General features: G+C 42.7%; 2 protein-coding genes across 4 annotated transcripts; both read right to left on the reverse strand.

Moving 5' to 3' along the window:
• Positions 1-3003: 3003 nt before the first annotated feature.
• On the reverse strand, positions 3004-8127 carry LOC112263415 (protein fem-1 homolog C). The gene is made up of 2 exons (XM_024439593.2): positions 6511-8127; positions 3004-5862 (listed from the first exon to the last, which is right to left on the reverse strand). The coding sequence occupies exons 1-2, from the start codon at positions 7052-7054 to the stop codon at positions 4559-4561; spliced, it is 1848 nt and encodes a 615-aa protein (XP_024295361.1). The 5' UTR covers positions 7055-8127; the 3' UTR covers positions 3004-4558.
• A 1651-nt stretch (positions 8128-9778) lies between these two features.
• LOC112263416 (transmembrane emp24 domain-containing protein 7) lies at positions 9779-12026 on the reverse strand. 3 transcript variants are annotated; one of them, XM_024439594.2, is made up of 4 exons: positions 11925-12026; positions 11378-11605; positions 11034-11279; positions 9779-10778 (listed from the first exon to the last, which is right to left on the reverse strand). In XM_024439594.2, the coding sequence occupies exons 2-4, from the start codon at positions 11543-11545 to the stop codon at positions 10542-10544; spliced, it is 651 nt and encodes a 216-aa protein (XP_024295362.1). In that variant the 5' UTR covers positions 11546-11605; positions 11925-12026; the 3' UTR covers positions 9779-10541. The 3 variants fall into 3 exon arrangements, with proteins under 3 accessions (XP_024295362.1, XP_024295364.1, XP_024295363.1); XM_024439596.2 differs by having other exon boundaries at positions 11378-11550; positions 11925-12018; XM_024439595.2 differs by having other exon boundaries at positions 11378-11586; positions 11925-12013.
• Between the last annotated feature and the right edge of the window lie 11590 nt (positions 12027-23616).

Raw genomic sequence — 23616 nt, forward strand, 5'->3', positions numbered from 1 at the left:
CCAGAATCCCTAGACCCACTGCAATTTGCATACCACCCCAAGAAATCCACAGATGATGCAATCTCTATTGCACTCCACACTGCCCTTTCCAACCTGGATAAAAGGAACAGCTATGTGAGAATGCTATTCACTGACGACAGCTCAACGTTCAACACCATAGTGCCCTCGAAGTTCATCACCAAGCTAAGGACCCTGGGACTAAACACCTCCCTCTGCAACTGGATCCTGGACTTCCTGACGGGCTGCCCCCAGGTAGTAAGGGTAGGTAACAACACATCCGCCACACTGATCCTCAACACGAGGGCCCCTCAGGGGTGCGTGCTCAGTCCCCTCCTGTACTCCCTGTTCACCCATGACTGCATGACCAAGCACGACTCCAACACCATCATTAAGTTTGCTGATGACACAACAGTGGTAGGCCTGATCACCAACAACGATGAGACAGCCTATAGGGAGGTGGTCAGAGACCTGGCTGTGTGGTGCTGTAACAGGGTAAAGGAAATATTCATAGCCTGTTATACATTAAAAAGTATTAGTAAGTTCATAGTATGTGAGGATCTTAAAACATCTAAGGTTAAGAAGATGCATTCAGTATTAGTTGATAGAGATTGATAATTCATATAATTGTGTTAAAGTTAAAATCTGTCAAAGGGTACGAATTGTGAGAGTAATGTGTAAACGTTATATTGATTACTTTATTTTGGTGCCTAAAAGTGTTCATCTGTCATCTACGAAATGCTCTTAATCTATGAGCCGGAGATCGATTGCTCTGGTCTCCACCCATATTCCTGGGGAAAATCGCGGTCTTTTCTCATTGAACTAAACGTTAAATTGAGAATACAACACCGTATCACTCTCGTGATTATTTCTCCCCTGTTTTCAGGTACTTTATTGATGATAAGAATAGTAATTTAAATGTTATAACTCACTAACATGTCAAGAGTGTTTAAGGTGTGCCTTAGTAACGTCTTGAGGAAGTTAGAGTTATGTTTGAAGAGAGTAATATTAGCCCTGCTCGGTTGAAGTGAAGGATAGCATCGTACTGAGAGTAGCTGCCATTTTATGTCGATTGTGAATGAACATGTACGTTGTTAATAAGATATTTTGCTGTGTTATTTGTATAATGGGTTTTCTGTTGTTTTGTAATGTGTTACTTTTGTGAAATGATTGAACTAAACGTTAAATTGAGAATACAACACCGTATCACTCTCGTGATTATTTCTCCCCTGTTTTCAGGGGCGTAACAGTGCCAGGATAACAACCTTTCCCTCAACAAAGTCTATTCCCCCTCAGGAGACTGAAAAGATGTGGCATGGGTCCTCAGATCCTCAAAAAGTTATACAGCTGCACCATCGAGAGCATCCTGACTGGTATGGCAACTGCTCGGCCTCTGACCGTAAGGCTCTACAGAGGTTAGTGCGTACGGCCCAGTACATCACTGGGGCAAAGCTTCCTGCCATCCAGATCTCGTACAATGCTGTGTACTACTCCCTTCACAGAACAGCGTAAACTGGCACTAACCAGAATAGAAAGAAGAGTGGGAAGCCCCGATGCATAACTGAGCAAGAGGACAGGTACATTAGAAGGCCAGCATCCCGGAGTCGCTTCTTCACTGTTGCCGTTGAAACTGGTGTTGTGCGAGTACTATTTAATGAAGCTGCCAGTTGAGGACTTGTGAGGCATCTGTTTTTCAAACTAGACACTAATGTACTTGTCCTCTTGCTCAGTTGTGCACCGGGGCCTCCCACTCTTTCTATTCTTGTAAGGGCCAGTTTGCTCTGTTCTGTGAAGGGAGTAGTACACAGCGCTGTACAAGATCTTCAGTTTCTTGGCCATTTATCGCATGGAATAGCCTTAATTTCACAGAACAAGTATAGACTGACGCATTTCAGAAGAAAGTTATTTGTTTCTGGCCATTTTGAGCCTGTAATTGAACCCACAAATGCTGGTGCTTCAGATACTCAACTCGTCTAAATAAGGCCAGTTTTATTGCTTCTTTAATAAGGACAGCAGTTTTCAGCTGTGCTAACATAATTGCAAAAGGGTTTTCTAATGATCAATTAGCCTTTTAAAATTATAGACTTGGATTAGCTAACACAATGTGCCATTGGAACACAGGAGTGATGGTTGCTGATAATGGGCCTCGGTACGCCTATGTCGATATTCCATTAAAAAATGCAGTTTCCTGCTACAATAGTCATTTTGAACCTTAACAATGTCTACACTGTATTTCTGATCAATTTGATCTTATTTTAGTGGACATTTTTGGGGGGCTTTTCTTTCAAAAACTAGGACATTTCAAAGTGACCCATAACTTTTGAACGGTACTGTACATGTTACCTCAACTAACCGGTGACCATGCACATTGACTCTGTACTGGTACCCTGTATATAGCCTCGCTGTTGTTATTTTTCTGCTGGTCTTTAATTATTTGTAACCGTTATTTTTTACTTAACACATATTTTTCTTAACTGCATTGTTGGTTAAGGGCTTGTAAGAAAGCATTTCACTGTGTTCAGCGCATGTGACAACTACAATTTGATTTACTTCCACACTTGACAGACTACAGCTACGAACATGTGCAAATCAACCAGACATAGAAAACAACCTTGTTTCAGTTTTAAATTAGCACTTGAGAACATTCCAGAGAAGAATTAGGCTACTGTTCAGCAGAGTTGAGAAAAGTTGAAGAGATCAAACATATGACAAAGAACCCCTAGTTGACACTTCACCCATGTTTTACACAAATAAGATAGACAAGTTGAACAGTGAGAAAAACAATAACATAACCAACCATGGCCAGCTACAGAGGCCTACTGTGGTCATAGAGCAACACCCTACCTGCTACATGCATTACTCACCATCAAAAGAACATCCAGTAACTGTGCAATATTTTTAACGTGCTGGGAAAAGAAAATTAGGTGTGTGCAGGGAAGTCACCACAAAAGTTTCATCCTGTTGCATAGCTATCTGGGGCTGATTCATAACACTGGGGCAATGAGGACAAGTGCAATATGGGTTTATTGTCAAATCGGTTCTTAAAGTCTGTTGTAATAAAGTGCAGAATTAAAGCAAGTTCCCTGGTGGAACTGTACATTTGTATGGTTCGGTGAAATGTATTTCTAAAAATATGAAAAGCCCTTTAAACCACACGAATAAAGCTAATGTGCAGGGTTATTTCACAAAGCTCAGCCCCACTGTACAAGGCCTCCCCTCTTTTCAATTAGAATACAATTGGATAAATATAAAGGTTTCACGTTTGGGTTAGTCAGAGCTCTTTAGAGTTTATACGATAATTGATATGTCGTACAAAGCTCAATGAATTTCCTGTAAACTCAAACTACATGCACAGCCATACTAGTATCCAACTAACCTGTGTCTATTGTTTTTGTGCTCAGCTCACCATAGAACAAATCAGGCTCAAAGATCAATAACATGAAGCATATGGGCTGCATTCACTCCTACTCAAAACCTGCACACAATTACCTTTTACAGTTAACACATGAAACCACGCAACACTACCAATCGAACAGTATTCAGCAATTGTCACATCCCTCTTTGATTAGTGTAACAAATTATGGAAACAAAGGAACAGGCAGTCACCACATATGATGCTAAATATTGCACAGACAAGTGCTAACACAGAACAGTCGCATATCATAGCCTGTGCATAGGAGGAATAAAGCACTTATGGTATTTGCAAACATTACCACTTCATAAAGCTTCATGGTTTTGATAGAGAAATTAGTTAATTCCATTACACTCAACTACGCCGACACAAAACCATGACAACATAACCATTGAATGAGGGCATAAAGAATGTATGATTAAAGTTAAGAGTCTATATATTGGCAACATAGTAATGGAAAAAAGTCCCAGCATTCCACCATCTTTGCATAGATAGAAAGAAACAAAGAGATGGGGGCATGGAGAAATCTCTCAATGATATCTTAATAAATAGCATGGAAAATGTAGAAATTAGTAAGCTAAAAATATTGTGCATGCGCATATTTTAAAAATCCCCATCAGTTTGCCACAGAGCTATAAAAGGGGGGCTGCACTTCCTGATTTGGCCTATTTTCTTCAGCCATGTACATTGTGTAATTTGCTGATGGTCCCTAACTAGCCCCATAGAAATATCTAATGTCAAACCAAATTGTCCATGGGAATTACTATGGTTGTGTGCAGCTCTGCTCCAAATTGATGATTACTTGGGTGCTGTCAGCTGTGGGCAGGATTGAAATAAACCCAACCCGAGAAAAAATGTTAGGGTACTCCTCATTCCGTGACATACTGTTTTTTTCCCCTATCATCTCGCAGACTATGACCAAAATTGTCCTATTTACACTTTGTAGTCAATTTTGACACTACGATAAATGTTTGACTCGTATCGATAGGCTGTTTTCAAAACAAGAAGCAAGAAGTTGCTTTTTAGGGGCAGTTGCTTTTTAATTCTTGCTTCGCAGGGGGGTCACACAATGTTCATCATGGACTCCAATACAATCAAAAAGAGTGCACGTGGGGCAAGGAGAGTGGTGGCCCACATCTTTAATAGTCATTATCTGTGGAGAAGCACAAAGGCCTCCAGCTTCTCTGGGATGTTTCCTCTGTAGCAGAGGCTGTGCTTGATGATAGCCCGTGCAGCCAGACACTGCAGGGTGGTGTGGTTGATGGGCTGGATCAGGTTCTTGGCCATCTCCTTCTCGTCCAGCAGGTCGCAGGCCGTCTGCTTCAGGGAGTTGGTGCTGTCAAAGTGCGTGCCGCAGGCGATCAGCAGGTTCATGATGTCCGGGTGATTGTTGGAAGCGGCCACATGCAGGGGGCTGTTGTTGTCCTCATCGCGGCAATTGACGTCCGCCCCACACTCCAGTAGGATAGAGGTGACCTGGAAAGAGGGGAACTTACAGACAGGATAGCGGCCCACGCAGGTGGTGTTCCTGTCCACGGCCAGGTGGAGCGGGCTGTAGCCATTCTTCCCACAGGGCTGCAGCTTGAGGAACCTGTAGATGGTCTCCTTCTTGAAATGGTCCTGCTCCACGGTACAGGGGACCTTCTCCAGCAGGCAGATGAGATGCAGGATGATGGAGAGGGCCTTGCTGAGCTGAGCCAGGTCAGGCTGGGTTTGTTTCACCGCACGTTCAATCTCCAGCACGCTCTTACTGAGGATGCCCATGAGGTCGTTGAAGGAGACCGAGGTGCCCAGAAGGCCTTTAGCACGGTCCTGGAGCATGAAGGAGAATAGTTCAGCGAAGGACAGCAGGCTGCTGGCTGTCATGGGGCTGAGGGGGTCCAAGTTGCTCTGCTGCATGTCAAGGGCATACTTCCAAAGGTTGATGCAGCGCTCAAAATTCCCAGAGTCAGCGTATACAGCTCCCCGGTAGCGGATGTAGTAAGAGGTGTCGGGGTGGGAGGGGCCCAGGATGCGCTCTCTAATGAGCAGGGCCTGCATCCTCATCTCATCTGGGTCTGAGATCAGGCTGTCTAGCTCCTCCCCATTACTTACTTCCCTGGCATAGTCATAGGCCATGATCAACTGCTTTGGCTCAGCTTTGTTAAGAACATTTTTGCTGTCACTGTATCTCAGGTCCATGGCCCTCTTCCAGTACTTTAATGCCCCAAGAAGATCCCTCTTTTTGTCCACAAAAGTAGCACCAAGCAGTTCGAGGGCGTTTATCCTCTCCATGTGGTTTGTTTGCTGGTGTTGTGTCAGATAGTCAACAATGTTAGTGTGGCCAGTCACACTAGCAGACAGCAGTGGGGTCATTCCATAACCATCCCTCTCCATGGTGGCACCATATTTTAGCAGCATCTTCATTATCTCCAAGCTGCCAGATTCAGCACAGTCATGTAATGCTGTATTACCTGTGAAGAAAGAAATACTAATACATGTTTTGCAAACTGGAAACCATTTTTGCAGACATTCTAGCAATAAATAAATATATATTCAAATTCATTGAAAGTAGATGTATAAGTGAAGAGACAAAAAGGTTACATTTGCTACATTTCATAAATATGTTTGTCAAATAACTTGGTAAGCAAATGTCTTCCCACATGCTTGCCTGTAACCCTTTCCCTCTAGGAGCAGACCAGTGATGTAAGCAATGTGCAAATCTAAGCACCTGCCAAGGGGGGTAAAATTCTCATGGATTGGGACAGATCTTGTGAGTGGGCTATTGCAAGGCTTACATTTAGAACAGGCCTGAGTGGTATCATGTCCCCTAATTTGTCTAAACACAAATTACTCCCTCTTGTTATTTGACCCGATTAGATGTCCAAATGGAGGATTTACCTCAAGACTGTCTGAAAAACATGCACAGGTTTGGGAAATTGTATCAGACAAATGTGATCTGCGTTTAACAGCAAATTACTGAATGTTTAATCATTTTGGTTTTGATCTGTCATGGCATAACAGAGCAAAGCACCTGCCAGGTACTAGGCCTTATCTCATTGCTCAGGTAGACCCAGCGTTATAAAATACAGGGAAATAAACGTTTGAATGTGTGACCTCACCTTTAACACTTTTCCTGTTAACATCAGCGTCTTTCTCCAATAGATACTGGGCAATTTCCTTGTGTCCTTTGTAACACGAGATCATGAGGCATGTGTGACCATGTCTGTTTGCTACTTCCAGGTCTGCCTTGTGCTCCACCAGGTATTTTACAATGTCCAGATGCCCATCGAAGCAGGCTGCTCTCAGGGGGGTGGAATTGGTGAGTGTTGTATTGTTCACAGAGGCACCGTGGCCAAGTAAAGACTGCACGACTTTCAGGTGTCCTGCTGCTGAGGCAGCCCATAGAGGGGGGGCACCTTCGATAGTCTCTCCATCAAAATTCACTGACCCCCCAACCTCAACGGGTGCGCAGCAACACTCCAAAAGATATTCCACTAAATCCAGGTGTCCGTATCTTGCAGCCATAAGCAAAGAGGTCGCACCGTTGGTTTTCTCTGCCATTAATTTGGTAACCTCTAGGCCAGTTTTGTTCTCCAAAAGTTTCTGAAGCAACCGTAGCTTGCCATCTCTGGCTGCATTGAACACCGCCGTTTGTAAATCCATTTATGCCGCTTTGTTCACCAACACAGTTGATTAAGACACGAGCGTCTTAAAAGTATGTGGCAGGTGTTGAGCAGAAGCCTTTGTTTGTGGCGCTAGCTAGCCTTGAATAGGTTGGCACTCGATACTAGGGGACTAGCTAACTACGTATTGCTAAATTAGCCAAACGGGAGGCAGAAATCAGCCAGCTAGCGACTGAAAAACGTATTTGTTAACATTAGCATGCTCTGCTTTGCCCTCTTCCCTATTGAAAGTTTGCTGGCGACGGAAATATAGCTAACTTAATAAAATTGTCTGGGTAGCTAGTTACGGCACTGTTCAACCAAATAGCATGGGTGTAATCATTACGCAAAATATGTTGCCAACCCGATAACTCCAAACGGGAAACGATAGTTTACTGGGCACATCCAGGTAGGTCCCGCCCTGTTTCGTTCCGTTTGGTTGTTAAACGATAAAACGTTTGCGTAATGAATACATCCCAGGGGTGTAATCATTAGCAAAACAGTTGAAAAACATTACGTTTTGCAACTAAAACGAGTTTCTATTGGACAAATGCAGATATAGATCCCTCCCTGTTTCGTCCCGTTCGCTTCCGTCTGAGAAACGTTTTGCAAAAGAATCGGCGTAATGAATACGCCCCAGCTAGGCGTGTTCAGTCTACGCTGTCCGACGTCCTTTTCAATTTCATCAAGCAGTTTTTTAGCCTTAATTCTGCATGTCATTTTCCGAAAGAACCATGTGTAAATCGACGTATATCTAGATGTTTTATCCAGTTTAAATATCAAGAAATACGGTGAGGCCAGAGAACATCCTCCCCGCTTGGTATTTAATGTACAGCTACGCTAGCTAGCCAACATTGTCCAGCAGCCGAAGTCGATTGCGATTGCCTTCTTTTTCTTCGTTGATCAGCTTGTTGTGTTGTAGATTTTTCCCGCCCGTTAAATCTATCCCAGAGGAAATAACACAAGAAAAACTAGCTAGTATGGCAATTTTTCTATAATGTTCTTTGGGGGGGGCGGGCAAATTTGTCGACCCACCACACTGGTTAGATCATCACGACTCAATGGGCGGATTCGATTATGCTGGGGTGTGGGACACGTGACACGAACGGGCAAAAACGGCGAGGGAGGAGCACTATATAAATCGAAAAGTAATCTGCACCGCTCTGTCATGTCAAAAATTAGGCAGCGTAGTGCATCGTCCCGAAACGATATCGCCCTGGACTTCGGGCTAGAAGGTCGAGGTTTCGAGACCAGCTCTCCCTGCCTGTTTCATTACAATATGTTCGCATTTTCAAATTACTTTTCATTGTGAAGGTATATTAACCGTTTTTATCAAAATAAATCAATATTGCCTGTGAACTCAGAATCCTACTCATTACTCCAAATGCTTACGTGACATTTGTTTTGAGCTGACCTCGCCGTTTGGCTTTGAACGGGGCACCTGTGGCTCACGCCCGGAAGCAGCCCGGTTCCAAAACAACTGTAACTAAGTGCACAACACGCCTACCCGGACAGATTAATCGAGTCCCCTCATTACCCACAGTACACTGCTGTCAATTCGAAAACAATGCGTTTTTTAAATTTCCTATTTATTGAAAAGGAAACCATCCAATCACAGAGCTGATATTCACTTATGCGCTTGTATTCCCTTACGCAATAGCAGTTAAAGGCAAATGCCCGACTCCATCATTTTAGGAAGTTGATCAAGATGTCATTCGTTTTTGGGGTTTGTTGTGAATAAAGTTGGCATCTGCGCATACAACTGTATTAAACGAATAATAACATATTTGCATGTCCTTACAGGCAGATGGCGATTGCATTGCATATATTTTGTTGGCTACTACCACCTCCTGGAGGTTGAGGGAACAATGTCCAGAGGATGTTTTTTTTTCCTGTGATCAATTATTTGATCAACAAACACCAAGTGTACATAGAATCAAGATTCATTTGAGAAAAAGTTTGATGCTTTCTGCAGTTCTTGAAATCATCACGACAATGTAATCATAAAATGTTTCAGTACACATTTCTCGGTGTTGTATACAACCGCACCTTTCATGATGTTCACAAGTGTACATGGCCCACAAGCTGCGTCCTTTGTAAAGAACCAAATGAAATACTTGATCATTAGCAACCTGAGCAGTGAGTGGATTTTAATGTATCAGCTATTCCTGATGATACTGATATTCTGCATCACAATATAGAGGTAATTGTCAAAAATAATGGAAACACAAGTAAATGAGGGATATTGAAAGCAAGCACTTCCACACAGGTGTGGTTCTTGAGTTAATTAAGCAAATAACATCCCATCATGCTAAGTGTCATCTTAAAAAATGCTGGGCAGACCATTATTTTGCCCCATAGGATGACAATGCACCCATCCACAGGGCACTGAATGATTTGATGAGCATGAAAACCATATGCCATGGCCGTCTGTCACCCAATTGAACACTTGTGGGAGATTCTGGAGCGGCATCTGAGAAAGCATTTCCACCACCAACAAAACACTCAATTATGGAATTTCTCATGGAAGAATGGTGTCGCATCCCTCCAATAATGTTCCAGACACTTGTAGAATCTGTGCCAAGGTGCATTGAAGCTGTTCTAGCTTGTGGTGGCCCAATGCTCTATTAAGACACTTGTCTCCTTTATATTGGCAGTTACCTGTAAATGCTATCTATTTATATGGCTCAGTTTATTCATTGATTGAATATTGAAGGTCTGACAATGGGTTTACCAGAATGTTTATTAAGCTATGCAAATAAGCAAACATTTCCTTTGACTGCCAACAAGCTGATGACTGTGCAGAAACAATCATGAACAGTACGCAAACATATAACCACACACATGCCTAATATGAAATAAATTAAATAATTTTGTGCTTACACCAGCTTCATATTTATGTTTTAAACATATAAACCAACAACAAAACACCAGTTACAATAAAGAGATGGTTAAACTCCTAGTCAAGTTCCATCCACCCAAAACACAACCTCTGCTTGCCACAAGCCTGTTGAGTGGAATCTCACATTAAAAACAAACCAATTGATTACAACAGAGTACTTTTGATTTGTTTGACATCACAACTTGGATCTAACAACCAAGTTTGAATTGTCATTGCTAAGGAAGTGAGAACTGTGCACAAATTAAATTATGCAACTACGATTTAATGTATCAAGAAGGTGTCAAATTAGAACTGCAAGACGGGCTACCAGTTTGTTCACATTATTCTGGTAAACAGTGTTGTAAAAAACAATGACAATATGCACCCACATGATAAATACGTTGTTGCATTTCCAACATTATTTGCTAGATTTTATTTAGATAATCCAGTTGGTTTTTTAAAAGTAACTTCAAAGCCTGAACGTACCTTAAAAATTTGAATTCTATGAATGGCATCTATAAAAAAAACATTCTGCCGTGAACTGTTGTTGGTGGCGTTGGATCTGAAGTCCCTTGTGGAGGTGACTGGGATGAGATGCTGTGGGATGTTAGGATCCAACACGCGTTGTGGTGGTCTTCCTGTCAGAAAAGAAGCTTCTCAGCAAGACCACCTGGCTGATGCTGACTACCAGCAAAATTAAGGCCTCCCCAATGGACCAGAAAGCCACTCTTGTGTTAAGGTCCTCGGCACGGCTGCGTCCCTGAGCCTCCCGTAGACGGAAATGTGTCTGATAGTCAATGACCGATTTCAGGGCCTCATGAATAGACACGCAGGCAGACTCCATCTGAAACAGGTATTTACAGACTTTAAAAAGGCATACAAGATCCCTGTATGGTTTGACATGCAAGCACTGCAAATAACCAGAAATCTATGCCTATGCACACAGTTCTTTCCATTAGGTTTTTGCCAAATGGGGCAAACTGAAATCCAATAGCATTTAATTCTGTTGCAGAGAATTAAGATTGTTTTGATTGAACTGCCAATTTGAATATTGCACAGAAAAACACCTCTCAACAATAGTCATCAACAACAGATCTACCTGGGTTAAAGCAGTGACCCTGTTCTCATTGGGGAAAAGTGGGGGATCCTCTCCAACTTGGAAATCGAAGTAGACGGTCTTATGCGTGAAGGTGGAAAACTCATTGCTGAAGCAGAACTTATATGTTCCGTTCTTGGCAGCAGTGAATGTAAAGCTGTCATACTGCTTCTTCATTTCTTTGTAAAGAACAGTACCATCTGCATCCTCTAGACGACAGTCAACATCGTAATGCCCGCCAGTGACAACCTGGAGAGAAAATATTTTGTTTAAAATACAGCCTAGCAATTTAGCTATAGTTATTCCCATAACTCCATGTCATAATGTGAGGGCCTCAATCAACTTACCTGGAACTCAAGTGTGCACTTGGTACCAATTGTAATATCTTCATAGAAACACTGTTTTGCGTTATCTGGAAGCTCAAACGTAAGCTCGGAGCCAAACGTCCAACCACAGAGCAGGTAGGCCCAAAGAACCTGCACCAACACTCTGATGGTACCATGATAGCTGTACATCTTGGCTGGTGGAAGAGTGGTAATCTGATATTGCTGTGAACCTGCAAACCAATACTATTTCTAGATAACATCAAACAAATACCTAAATAAGAAAAACGTATACATTGACATGTGAACTAATAACATATGACTGAAATGGAATGGTCTACAAACCAAACCCGGAATTCACAATTGACCAACGTTAGCTTGATACGCTAATTTAGCTCTAGCTAGCTGACACGGCCGATTCACATGCAATCTGTTTTTATTAGAATTTGAGTTGGCAAGATGAACTAGGTTTACAATGAACATTACAATAATTTATTGTACACACATTTTAAGTCATCGTTGAATAGCATGCTATTTTAGTTCAATATTGTGGTTAATTCAAGCTACTCACTTTAAATCCCTCATCCGGATGAAAGTAACTACTAGGAGACGTAGCATCAACGAATCACCTCATTGGCTAACATGAAATGGCCACGCCTCCGTTCTTCTACCATTGGTCAGAATGATCGGAAGAAGCGCTCTAACAGGAGGTGCGTTCAGTTCACTTGAACGTTTGCTACCGTGCGAAACGGTTTGTACTGTACGACACGTTTCCCCCAATACGTTATTGAACAGGATTTGACGTACGTTTGCTGGGTGTGGCTTGAAGCAATGAGTGACATTTAAAGGGCAGTTGCCACGCTAACAGCGTTGCCCAATCCCTCCCCGTTTTGCAACTGGTCGGTTTGCAACTGGTCGTTCGTTACAGCACCGTTTCCGTTCAATAAAACGTTCCAGAACGTGAACAATTAAGGAACGCAGCCAGGGTCATGGCTAGAAGCTTTTGTCAAATTCAAATTAATGTCAAGTTTTTTTTGCCCTTTAGCTAACCCTAACCCATTTCCTAACCTTAACATAATTCTCCTAACCTGCTCTGGGGAAGTTCTCCTAACCTGCTATGAAAAGTCAAATCTGACATTAATTTGACAAAAGCTGTAGCAAAAGCTGTACCCCCCCCACAGAGATGATATTAACCAGGAGGAAATTTTGATTTTTGTCTCTGGTCTCCAGTCTTGTTACTGTTGAATTTGTCAATAGCACTGCGCTTGCAAATAATAATACAATGTTTGTCAGATTTTTGTAACCCCCACCACACTATCATTTGAATAAACCATGCAATTCCTTGTGGTGTCACTTACCATAGGCCTACCTAAGGCCCAAAGGGAATTTGACTAACAACTGATACCAGGGTCAGATTATTCTTCCAATCTACCCACAGCTACATACCTTGGCTACTAAACACATACTTTGACCCCACATTCATAGCAACAGGAAGTAGGGGTTTTGATGGTGCTGCAGCACCCCCTGAAAAAATCAGTAAAAATCAGTATAAAAAAACATTCACCAAAGTAATAGACTGGCCCTTTACCAGTCCTGTACTAGCAGACAGATATAGCCATATGTAGCTCTGGCCAACATTTGTTTGTTGTAAAAAAGAAAGAAAAAAGAAGCCGTCCCTCTTAACAGGACTGGCCCTGTCAATCACCCTTCACAACTCTGTTCATCCAAACAATCAGGGCGCTTGGACACACTCCAGGGCTCAGCCACACACCTCAAGTTAGAGAGCATGTTCACCTCAGGCCCAGCTCCACAAGGGGGCAAAAGGGGGCTTAGCCCTTCATTTGAAACTTTTGCCCAATCAGTTTTAGTTTCATGTCCCTATATAAAAATAGCAAAAAAGTTCAAATGATTGAGTGACAGGTTGGTGTGAAATTTGTGTCTCTGCATCAGCACAATAGGAGTGCTATGGAAAAGCCCCAGGTAGGTATTTTTTTTAAATTTAGTCAGTTAAGAACAAATTCTTATTTTACAATGACAGCCTACCCCAGCAACACTGGGCCAATTGTGCGCCGTCCTATGGGACTTCCGATCACTGCCGGTTGTGAGACAGCCTGGGATTGAACCAGGGTCTGTAGGGACACCTCAAGCACTGAGATGTAGTGCCTTAGACCGCTGCGCCACTCGGGAGTAAAGGTATGACTCTGTAGGGGTTCCATAAACGTGGGAAAAAACGCTTCTCAATGCTTCTCATCTTTGGTAGGCTAAGTGAATAACGTGAATAAGGACACCTGGCTACTGTGTCAGTGGTTGTTGAAAGTGTGACAGCATTGTGAAGTTCCTCTCTGACATTAAATGCACGTATTTGTACAACACAGAAGAAGAGTCACTCGGGCCACTCCCGGCTTTGTTTACAGCTACCACGGTGCACAGAATCCTCAGTCTTCGCGATCCTCCAAACAAATGACTCCAGGCAAAAGCAACCGATCATTGCATTGGAGTGCATTGAGAAGCTGAGGCACAGTGCAGTGGCACCACCAGCTCCAAGCAAACTACAACGTTATCTAAGTAAAATCTCCAGCAATACGTGGTGGACAGTACAGTAGGCCAGCAGGGAAGAGGAGAAGAGACTGTGTAAAAGACTGTTCTTCAGCACGTTTGATGCTGTCATTGTCAAAACACAACAGCCAATTGGTGGAGGCCCTGTGTGCCCCTTGACCTAGAGAGCCATGACTTTCTAGATGTGAAACCAGTGCTGGATCTCAGCAAACAGATTTGGTGGAAGCTGAGTTTAGTGTTGCTTGCCAGTTTTTGCAGACTGAAATCGCCAGCTCCAATGAGGACAAATGGACCCCACTTGATATCCTGCAACAATTCTCTGGGCCTCTCTCCGCTATGCAGACAATGCTTGCGGCACTGAAACATGTATTGACTTTTGGGGCGTCCACAGCTACATGCGAGAACTCATTTTCCACTTTGACAAACGTGTTCAGTAAGCACAGAAGAAGCATGCTCAACTAATCCAATTGAATTTGAGGGAAATCTGGAACTCAGGAAGTTCCACAGAGCATCAAGGAGGCTGCAACTCTTCTGAAAAGGTAAGAAACAATCTAGCTGGTTGGTTTTCCTCTAAATCTTGGTGGTATAGCCAGTGGTGTCATTTCAATAAAACCTAGGGTATGGAATGGCAAAATAACTTCTCTAGCCAGCCTATGTTTAAAACGGCTTTGCTTTACTGTGTAGGGCACTGTCCATGGTGCTGATAGAGCACAATGGAGATTTCACGCCAACCTGTCACTTCTTGGTCAAAAGCAGTCAATGGTCTTTTGAACATTTGAACTTTTATGTTTATTGTGGTATAGTGTGGTATAAGCAGAATTCAAAATAATTACAATACAAGAACCCAAATGACACCCCTGGGTATAGCGACATGTCGGTATGTTTCATCATAGAAATAGATACCATCTATTATGGTTCTCTTGGAAGCCTATTCGTTTTTGTGGTTATAAATGGAACTGTACGTATTTGAAACGTGCTTATGGTAGGCTGGCATTGCTTAATGAATTACGTAGGATGAATTTGATCCCCAGAAGTGTATTGTGCCATATCACAACGTTGCTGTACTCATGAGTGGCATGATTTTTCATGTTTGAATCGGGCCTAAAGGCCTACTTTTTTGGCAAGACAGCTGTGCATGGCTGCATCTCACAGTAGTAGGCTGTAGGCTGCTTTGGTTATTTGAATCGCCATTCGCCTTTTCTTTAATGTATTTGTTTACTGTTAATGTAACAAGCCTAAATATAGATTGTGTCACAGATAAAAACATTTGCTTAACCAGGCCTACGTGGTACTGGTGTTCTGTGCTGTTCTCATTCGTTCATTTGCAGTCGGGACGGTATTCTAAGCCTATACTAAGATAAACTGCTATTCAGTATTTTTGTTTGCACGCATGAATAAGTAGGCTACTACTTTCGGCATTTAGTTTGCATTACTTTAGTAAGGCAGCAGTGTGTACGGTACAGGAGGTTGGTGGCACCTTATTGGGGAGAACGGGCTTGTGGTATTGACTGGAGTGGAATGGGTGGAATGACGTCAAATACATCAAACACATGGTTTCCAGGTGTTTGATGCCATTCCGTTTGCTCTGCTCCGGCCATTATAATGAGCCATTTTCCCCTCAGCAGCTTCCTGAAGTTACGGCTGCATTTACATACACTGTTTGTAGTAGGTGATTTACACCATCTGTGTTGTAGCCTATATTCATTACCAAAAGTGTGTAGAGCGCTGTCCATTGTGCTGATATAACGCAGCGGAGATAGGCAACAGATTTCGTGCCAACCTGTTACTTCAAAAGCACTCAATCAATGGTCTCGGAGTCTCTGCATTTGAACTTTGTTTAATGTGGTACTGTGTGATATACAGTGCCTTTGGAAAGTATTTGGTCCTGATTTGGTCCTGCCGTACATACCTACACGTACGCTACGGTCACAAGACGCAGGCCTCCTAATTGTCCCTAGAATTTCTAAGCAAACAGCTGGAGGCAGGGCTTTCTCCTATAGAGCTCAATTTTTATGGAATGGTCTGCCTACCCATGTGAGAGACGCAGACTCGGTCTCAACTTTTAAGTCTTTACTAAAGACTCATCTCTTCAGTGCGTCATATGATTGATTGTAGTCTGGCCCAGGAATGTGAAGGTGAACGGAAAGGCTCTGGAGCAACGAACCGCCCTTGCTGTCTCTGCCTGGCCGGTTCCACTATCTCCACTGGGATTCTCTGCCTCTAACCCAATTACAGGGGCTGAGTCACTGGCTTACTGGTGCTCTTTCATGCTGTCCCTAGGAGGGGTGCGTCACTTGAGTGGGTTGAGTCACTGATGTGATAGGACCCACTGAAGAGATGAGTCTTCAATAAAAACGTAAAGGTTGAGACAGAGTCTGCATCTCTCACATGGGTAGACAGACCATTCCATAAAAATGGAGCTCCATAGGAGAAAGCCCCGCCTCCAGCTGTTTGCTTAGAAATTCTAGGGACAGTTAGGAGGCCTGCATCTTGTGACCGTAGCGTACGTGTAGGTATGTACGGCAGGACCAAATCGGAAAGATAGGTAGGAGCAAGCCCATGTAATGCTTTGTAGGTTAGCAGTAAAACCTTGAATTCAGCCCTTGCATTATCAGGAACCCAGTGTAGAGAGGCTAGCACTTGAGTAATATCATACATTTTTTTGGTTCTAGTCAAGATTCTAGCAGCTTTAGCACTAACTGAAGTTTATTTAGTGCTTTATCTGGGTAGCCGGAAAGTAGAGCATTGCAGTCGTCTAACCTAGAAGTGACAAAAGCATGGATTAATTTTTCTGCATCATTTTTGGACAGAAAGTTTCTGATTTTTGCAATGTTACGTAGATGGAAAAAAGCTGTCCTTGAAGCAGTCTTGATATGTTCATCAAAAGAGAGATCAGGATCCAGAGTCATGCCGAGGTCCTTCACAGTTTTATTTCAGACGACTGTACAACCATCAAGATGAATTGTCAGATTCAACAGGAGATCTCTTTGTTTCTTGGGACCTAGAGCAAGCATCTCTGTTTTGTCCGAGTTTAAAAGTAGAACATTTGCAGCCATCCACTTCCTTATGTCTGAAACACAGGCTTCCAGCGAGGGCAATTTTGGGGCTTCACCATGTTTCATCGAAATGTATAGCTGTGTGTCATCTGCATAGCAGTGAAAGTTAACATTATGTTTCCGAATGACATCACCAAGAGGTAAAATATATAGTGAAAACAATAATGGTCCTAAAACGGAACCCTGAGGAACACCGGAATTTACAGTTGATTTGTCAAAGGACAAACCCTCCACAGAGACAAACTGATATCTTTCCGACAGGTTCGACCTAAACCAGGCCAGAACTTGTCCCTGTAGACCAATTTGGGTTTCCAATCTCTCCAAAAGAATGTGGTGATCGATGGTATCAAAAGCAGCAGTAAGGTCTAGGAACACAAGGACAGATGCAGAGCCTCAGTCTGACGCCATTAAAAGGTCATTTACCACATTCACAAGTGCAGTCTCAGTGCTATGATGGGGTCTAAAACCAGACTGAAGTGTTTCGTATACATTGTTTGTCTTCAGGAAGGCAGTGAGTTGCTGCGCAACAGCTTTTTCAATTTTTTTTGAGAGGAATGGGAGATTCGATATAGGCCGATAGTTATTTATATTTTCTGGGTCAAGGTTTGACTTTTTCCTCAGAGGCTTTATTACTGCCACTTTTAGTGAGTTTGGTGCACATCCGGTGGATAGAGAGCCATTTATTATGTTCAACATAGGAGGGCCAAGCAGAGGAAGCAGCTCTTTCAGTAGTTTAGTTGGAATAGGGTCCAGTATGCAGCTTGAAGGTTTAGAGGCCATGATTATTTTCATCATTGTGTCAAGAGATATAGTACTTAAACACTTCAGTGTCTCCCTTGATCCTAGGTCCTTGCAGAGTTGTGCAGACTCAGGACAACTGAGCTTTGGAGGAATACACAGATTTAAAGAGGAGTCCGTAATTTGCTTTCTAATCTTTCTAATTTGCCATCCTCTCTTGGGGAATGCTGATTTTTAGTTAGCTTTGCAATAGTATCAAAAATAAATGTAGGATTGTTCTTATTTTCCTAAATTAATTTGGAAAAATAAGATGATCAAGCAGCAGCAACTGCACGGTACTGTCTCTCCAAGCTAGTCGGAAGACTTCCAGTTTGGTGTTGCGCCATTTCCGTTCCAATTTTCTGGAAGCTTTCTTCAGAGCTCGGGTATTTTCTGTATACCAGGGAGCTAGTTTCTTATGTCAAATGTTTTTGGTTTTTAGGGGTGCGACTGCATCTAGGGTATTGCGCAAGGTTCAATTGAGTTACTCAGTTAGGTGGTTAACTGATGTTTGTACTCTGATGTCCTTGGGTAGGCGGAGGGTGTCTGGAAGGGCATCTAGGAATCTTTGGGTTGTCTGAGAATTTATAGCATGACTTTTGATGATCCTTGGTTGGGGTCTAAGCAGATTATTTGTTGCGATTGCAAACGTAACAAAATGGTGGTCCAATAGTCCAGGATTATGACGAAAAACATTAAGATCCACAACAGTTATTCCACGGGACAAAACTAGGTCCAGAGTATGACTGTGCCAGTATTTCTTCACATTATAAGCACAGCAATGCGCACACGGTAGTAACTTATAAGCGGGAATGTTCCATCACCTCCTTGATTAAATCAAATCAAATGTATTTGTCACATACACATGGTTAGCAGATGTTAATGCAAGTGTAGTGAAATGCTTGTGCTTCTAGTTCCGACCATGCAGTAATATCTAACATGTAATATAACCTAACAGTTTCACAACAACTACCTTATACACACAAGTGTCAAGGAATGAATACGAATATATACATAAAAATATATATATGAGTGATGGCCGAACGGCATAGGCAAGATGCAGTAGATGGTATAGAGTATAGTATATATATATGAGATGAGTAATGTAGGGTATGAAAACATATAAAGCGGCATTGTTTAAAGTGGCTAGTGATACATTACATCAAGATGGCAAGATGCAGTAGATGGTATAGAGTACAGTATATACACTGTACATATGACATGAGTAAATGTAGGGTATGTAAACATGATATAATATAAAGTGGCTAGTGATAAATTGATTACATACATTTTTCCATTATTAAAGTGTCTGGAGTTGAGTCAGTATGTTGGCAGCAGCCACTCAATGTTAGTGATGGCTGTTTAACAGTTTGATGGCCTTGAGATAGAAGCTGTTTTTCAGTCTCTCGGTCCCCGCTTTGATGCACCTGTACTGACCTCGCCTTCTGGATGATAGCGGGGTGAACAGGCAGTGGCTCTGGTGGTTGTTGTCCTTGATGATCTTTTTGGCCTTCCTGTGACATCGGGTGCCGTAGGTGTCCTAGAGGGCAGGTAGTTTTCCCCTGGTGATGCATTCTGCAGACCACACCGCCCCCTGGAGGACCTTGCGGTTGTACAAGTCGGTGATAACACACAGACATTATTTTAACAGTTTTAGAAACTTCAGAGTGTTTTCTATCCAATGCTACCAAGTATTTGCATATCCTAGCTTCTGGACCTGAGTAACAGGCAGTTTACTTTGGGCATGTCAGTCATCTGAAATTCCGGACAAAAACCAGTATGCTAATGCTGTTAAGGCTCCATTGAAATTGATGAGGAATTAAAAAACTGTATGGTTGAAAGAAATGGGGCAAAAGAAGTCCCTGTCAGCACATTCCTGCAGCGGCTGTTGAACGTGATGGCATTCTAAATAAGGCAGCAACGCTCGTGCACACACTTGGTTTCTGACTCTACTAGACCTGTAGGGTACAGCTGATCATTTAGAGCATTTAAGGTTTCAAAATACTATTTTAATTTGTTTTCTTTTTGTTTTAGTAAATTGTTGGATTCAGTGGTTAAAATGGGTATTTTTGTACAAATGGTTTAAATTGCTACCTACATGGGTTAGGGCTCATTGCATAGTCTCACTTATCAAAAACAATCTCATCTCCTTACCCCAGAGATACCGCTAAATTCTACTTTGACTGATGGTATAGCAGCTGTAGTCTTTCAGAGGGATCCGATTGTGTTACCATTTGACTCCTACTGTGACATGGTCATAACAATTTCTCATCTACAGGGTTTGGTCTGGCTAAAAACTGTGTTTTGTTGTATCAGATGACTGTAGTTTGGATTATTTTAAATCATCTAAGTGCAGAGAGATTTTAGGAAGCAACAAATCAAGGTGTTTCATTATTCTTCTGCTTTTGGTGTCAGGAAACATTCACCCAACCCCAGGCTCATTGGCAATGGATTAACTTCCAACTCCAAATGATTTAAAAACTAGATCAGGGTTGTGACCGATGCATATTAATGTGAGGAGTCTGATGCCAAAAATGGACATGATAAAAGTCTGCAGACCCAGATGTCTTAGTTCTGTCCGAAACTGTCGCCCTGACCTAAGAGAGACTTTTTATTTCTCTATTTGGTTAGGTCGGGGTGTGATTTGGGTGGACATTCTAGTTTTTCTATTTCTTTCTTGGCCGGGTATGGTTCCCAATCAGAGGCAAGCTGTCTATCGTTCTCTGATTGGGGATCATACTTAGGCTGCCTTTTTTCCACCTTTAGTTGTGGGATCTTGTTCGTGTGTAGTTGCTTTCTGCACTGCATGTAGCTTTACGTTCGTTTTCGTATTTTTTGTTGTTGTTGTTGTGTGTCATTTAATAAAAGTAAGATGTACGCCTACCACACTGCACCTTGGTCCAATCATCTCTAAACGATCGTGACAGAGACCTGTCTTTGAGACTAGGGGGCAGTATTTTGATGTTTGGAGGAAAAATGTACCCAAATGAAACTGCCTATTTCTCAGGCCCAGAAGCTATAATATGCATATAATTGGCAGATTAGGATAGAAAACACTCTAAAGTTTCCAAAACTGTCAAAAATATTGTTTGTGAGTATAACAGAACTGATATTGCAGGCGAAAACCTGAGGAAAATCCAACCAGGGAATGCTGTTATTTTGAAGCCTCTCTGTTCCATTGCAAGCCTGTCCTCCATTTAAAGGGATATCAACCAGATTCCTTTCTCTATAGCTTCCACAAGGTGTGAACAGTCTTTAGACATAGTTTCAGGCTTTTATTCTGAAACTAGAGAATGATCACATCGCGTCAGTGGATAGCTGTGTGTCCCCAGAGTTTTGCATGCGCGAGCAGCTTGGAGCAGACCTTTTCTCTTTCTCTCCTATTGAAAAGGCTACCCCCCGGTTGAAATATTATCGATTATTTATTGTAAAAACAACCTAAGGATTGATTATAAAAAACGTTTGACATGTTTCTACGAACTTTACGGATACTATTTGGAATTTTCATCTGCCCGTCGTGACCTGCACGAGCCTGTGGATTACTCAACAAAATGCGCCAACCAAATGGAGGTTTTTGGTTATAAAAGTAATCTTTATCGAACAAAACAAACATTTATTGTGTAACTGGGAGTCTCGTGAGTGCAAACATCCGAAGATCATTAAAGGTAAGCGATTCATTTTATTGATTTTCTGACTTTCGTGACCAATCTACTTTGCTGCTAGCTGTTTGTAATGTTTTGTCTGCTGAGAGAGCTGTCCTAACAGAAATGCTTGGTTTGCTTTCACTGTAAAGCTTTTTTTAAAATCTGACACACCAGGTGGATTAACAACAAGTTAAGCTGTGTTTTGATATATTGCACTTGTGATTTCATGAAAATGTAATATTTTTATTAATTTAATTTGAATTTGGCGCTCTGCAATTCAGCGGATGTTGACGAAAATTATTCCACTAAAGGGCTCAGTGCGCCAAGAGGTTAAGAAATCTGTTCTAAATAAGTCTATAGGCTTGGATGGTTATAATGTTTATCGATGTGACCGACAAAGTAAGGGGGAGGTATAGCCATCTATATTAAAGACAGAGATATGGTTACTGAACTAAGGTCTTTATCCAAACCAAAACAGTTTGCGTTTTTAGCATTGAAACTGCAGTTATCGAAAGCTGTGAACTTAGATTAAATAGGATGTTATAGACCTCCATCTGCAAAAGTAGAATCCCTGGATGCTCTGGCTGAACTGCTGCAGGGTTGGGGGGGAAATTAAATGGTGCTCGTAGGTGATTTAAACTGGGACTGGTTATCTCCAAACTCTGAGGCCAGAAGAGAACTACATTACACTGAATTTTCCTCAAATTATAAATGCAGTCTCAATCCAAAAGACATCTTTAAATCAACACTTATTGATGTTATTCTAACTAACAATCTGCATAAATACTCGGCCTTTGGTATGATTTAAGTGATCATTGTGAAGTTGCTTGCATAACAGACACTTAAATCTCCAAAGTGCCCACTCCATTCATAGTCAAACAAAATTTTACACAGTTCTGTGAGCAGTCATTCCTGCATGAACTTTGTGCAAGCAACTGGGATAGGATTGTGCTTATTCCAGACATCGAAGAGGCATTCTCCTATTTTCATTCCATGTTTTCTACTATCTGTGATAAACACGCCCCTCTCAAAAAATACAGAGTAAGAGGTAGAGACAATCCCTGGTTTACAGGGGAATTATCTGATTTGTCCAGAGTTTTTAAGGTAGTTGTCACGTTCTGACCTTAGTTCTTTTGTTATGTCTTTGTTTTAGTATGGTCAGGGCGTGAGTTGGGTGGGTAGTCTATGTTCTTTTTTCTATGTTGTGGTTTTGTGTTTGGCCTGGTATGGTTCTCAATCAGAGGCAGATGTCGTTCGTTGTCTCTGATTGAGAATCATACTTAGGTAGCCTTTTCACACCTGTGTGGGGTGGGTGATTGTTTTCTGTTTTGTGTATTCACCGTACAAGACTGTTTCGTTTCGTGTCATTCTCTTTGTTATTTTTGTTTAGTGTTCTGAGTTTAATAAATATAATCAGGAACACGTACCACACTGCGCATTGGTCCTCCGATCCTTCATACTCCTCAGACGAGGACGATGAACGTTACAGAATCACCGACCAACCAAGGACCAAGCAGCATGGTATCGGGCAGCAGCAGAAATCTCTGGACTCATGTACGTGGGAGGAGATTCTGGAGGGAGAAGGACCCTGGGCACAGGCCGGGGAATATCGCCGCCCCAAGGCAGAGTTGGAGGCAGCGAAAGCTGAGAGGCGGCGATATGAGGAGGCAGCATGGCAGCGTGGCTGGGACGAGAGGCAGCCCCAAGGCTAAGTCAGGTAGGAGACCTGAGCCATCTCCCCACGCTTACCGTGGAGAGAGGTGGTCCGGGCAGGCACCGTGTTATGCCGTGAGGCGCACGGTTTCCCTGGTGCGCAGGAATAGCCCGGTGCGTTACATCGCAGCACCTCGTATCGGCCGGGCTAGAGTGGGCATCGAGCCAGGTGCCATGAAGCCGGCTCAGCGCATCTGGTCTCCAGTGCGTCTCCTTGGTCCGGGGTACATGGCACCAGCCCTACGCTACAGGGAGTATCCAGCCAGGTAGGATTGAGCAGGCTCGGTGCTCAAGAATTCCACGGTCCGGTCTATCCGGTGCCTCCTCCACGCACCAGCACTCCGGTGGCAGCCCCATGGACCAGGCTGTCTCTCCGTCTCCTTCCTCCAGGTGCTCTCTCCTGTCCAGCGCTGCCAGATTATCCCTCCAGTCCAGCGCTGCCAGAGTCTCCCTCCTGTCCTGAGCTGCCAGAGTCTCCCTCCTGTCCTGAGCTGCCAGAGTAGCCTGTCTGTCCTGA

Source organism: Oncorhynchus tshawytscha, linkage group LG12, assembly GCF_018296145.1.
Source record: "Oncorhynchus tshawytscha isolate Ot180627B linkage group LG12, Otsh_v2.0, whole genome shotgun sequence".
Classification (NCBI taxonomy): Eukaryota; Metazoa; Chordata; class Actinopteri; order Salmoniformes; family Salmonidae; genus Oncorhynchus; species Oncorhynchus tshawytscha.

What these genes read in the sequence shown, in the direction of transcription:
- LOC112263415 (XM_024439593.2), bottom strand. Translation starts at nt 7,054, where the DNA reads ATGGATTTACAAACGGCGGTGTTCAATGCAGCCAGAGATGGCAAGCTA. An exon ending in TAACAGGAAAAGTGTTAAAG is followed by an intron (nt 5,863 to 6,510) that starts GTGAGGTCACAC and finishes CTTTCTTCACAG; the next exon opens with GTAATACAGCATTACATGAC.
- LOC112263416 (XM_024439594.2), bottom strand. Translation starts at nt 11,545, where the DNA reads ATGTACAGCTATCATGGTACCATCAGAGTGTTGGTGCAGGTTCTTTGG. An exon ending in AGTGCACACTTGAGTTCCAG is followed by an intron (nt 11,280 to 11,377) that starts GTAAGTTGATTG and finishes TTTTCTCTCCAG; the next exon opens with GTTGTCACTGGCGGGCATTA. An exon ending in GGGTCACTGCTTTAACCCAG is followed by an intron (nt 10,779 to 11,033) that starts GTAGATCTGTTG and finishes TACCTGTTTCAG; the next exon opens with ATGGAGTCTGCCTGCGTGTC.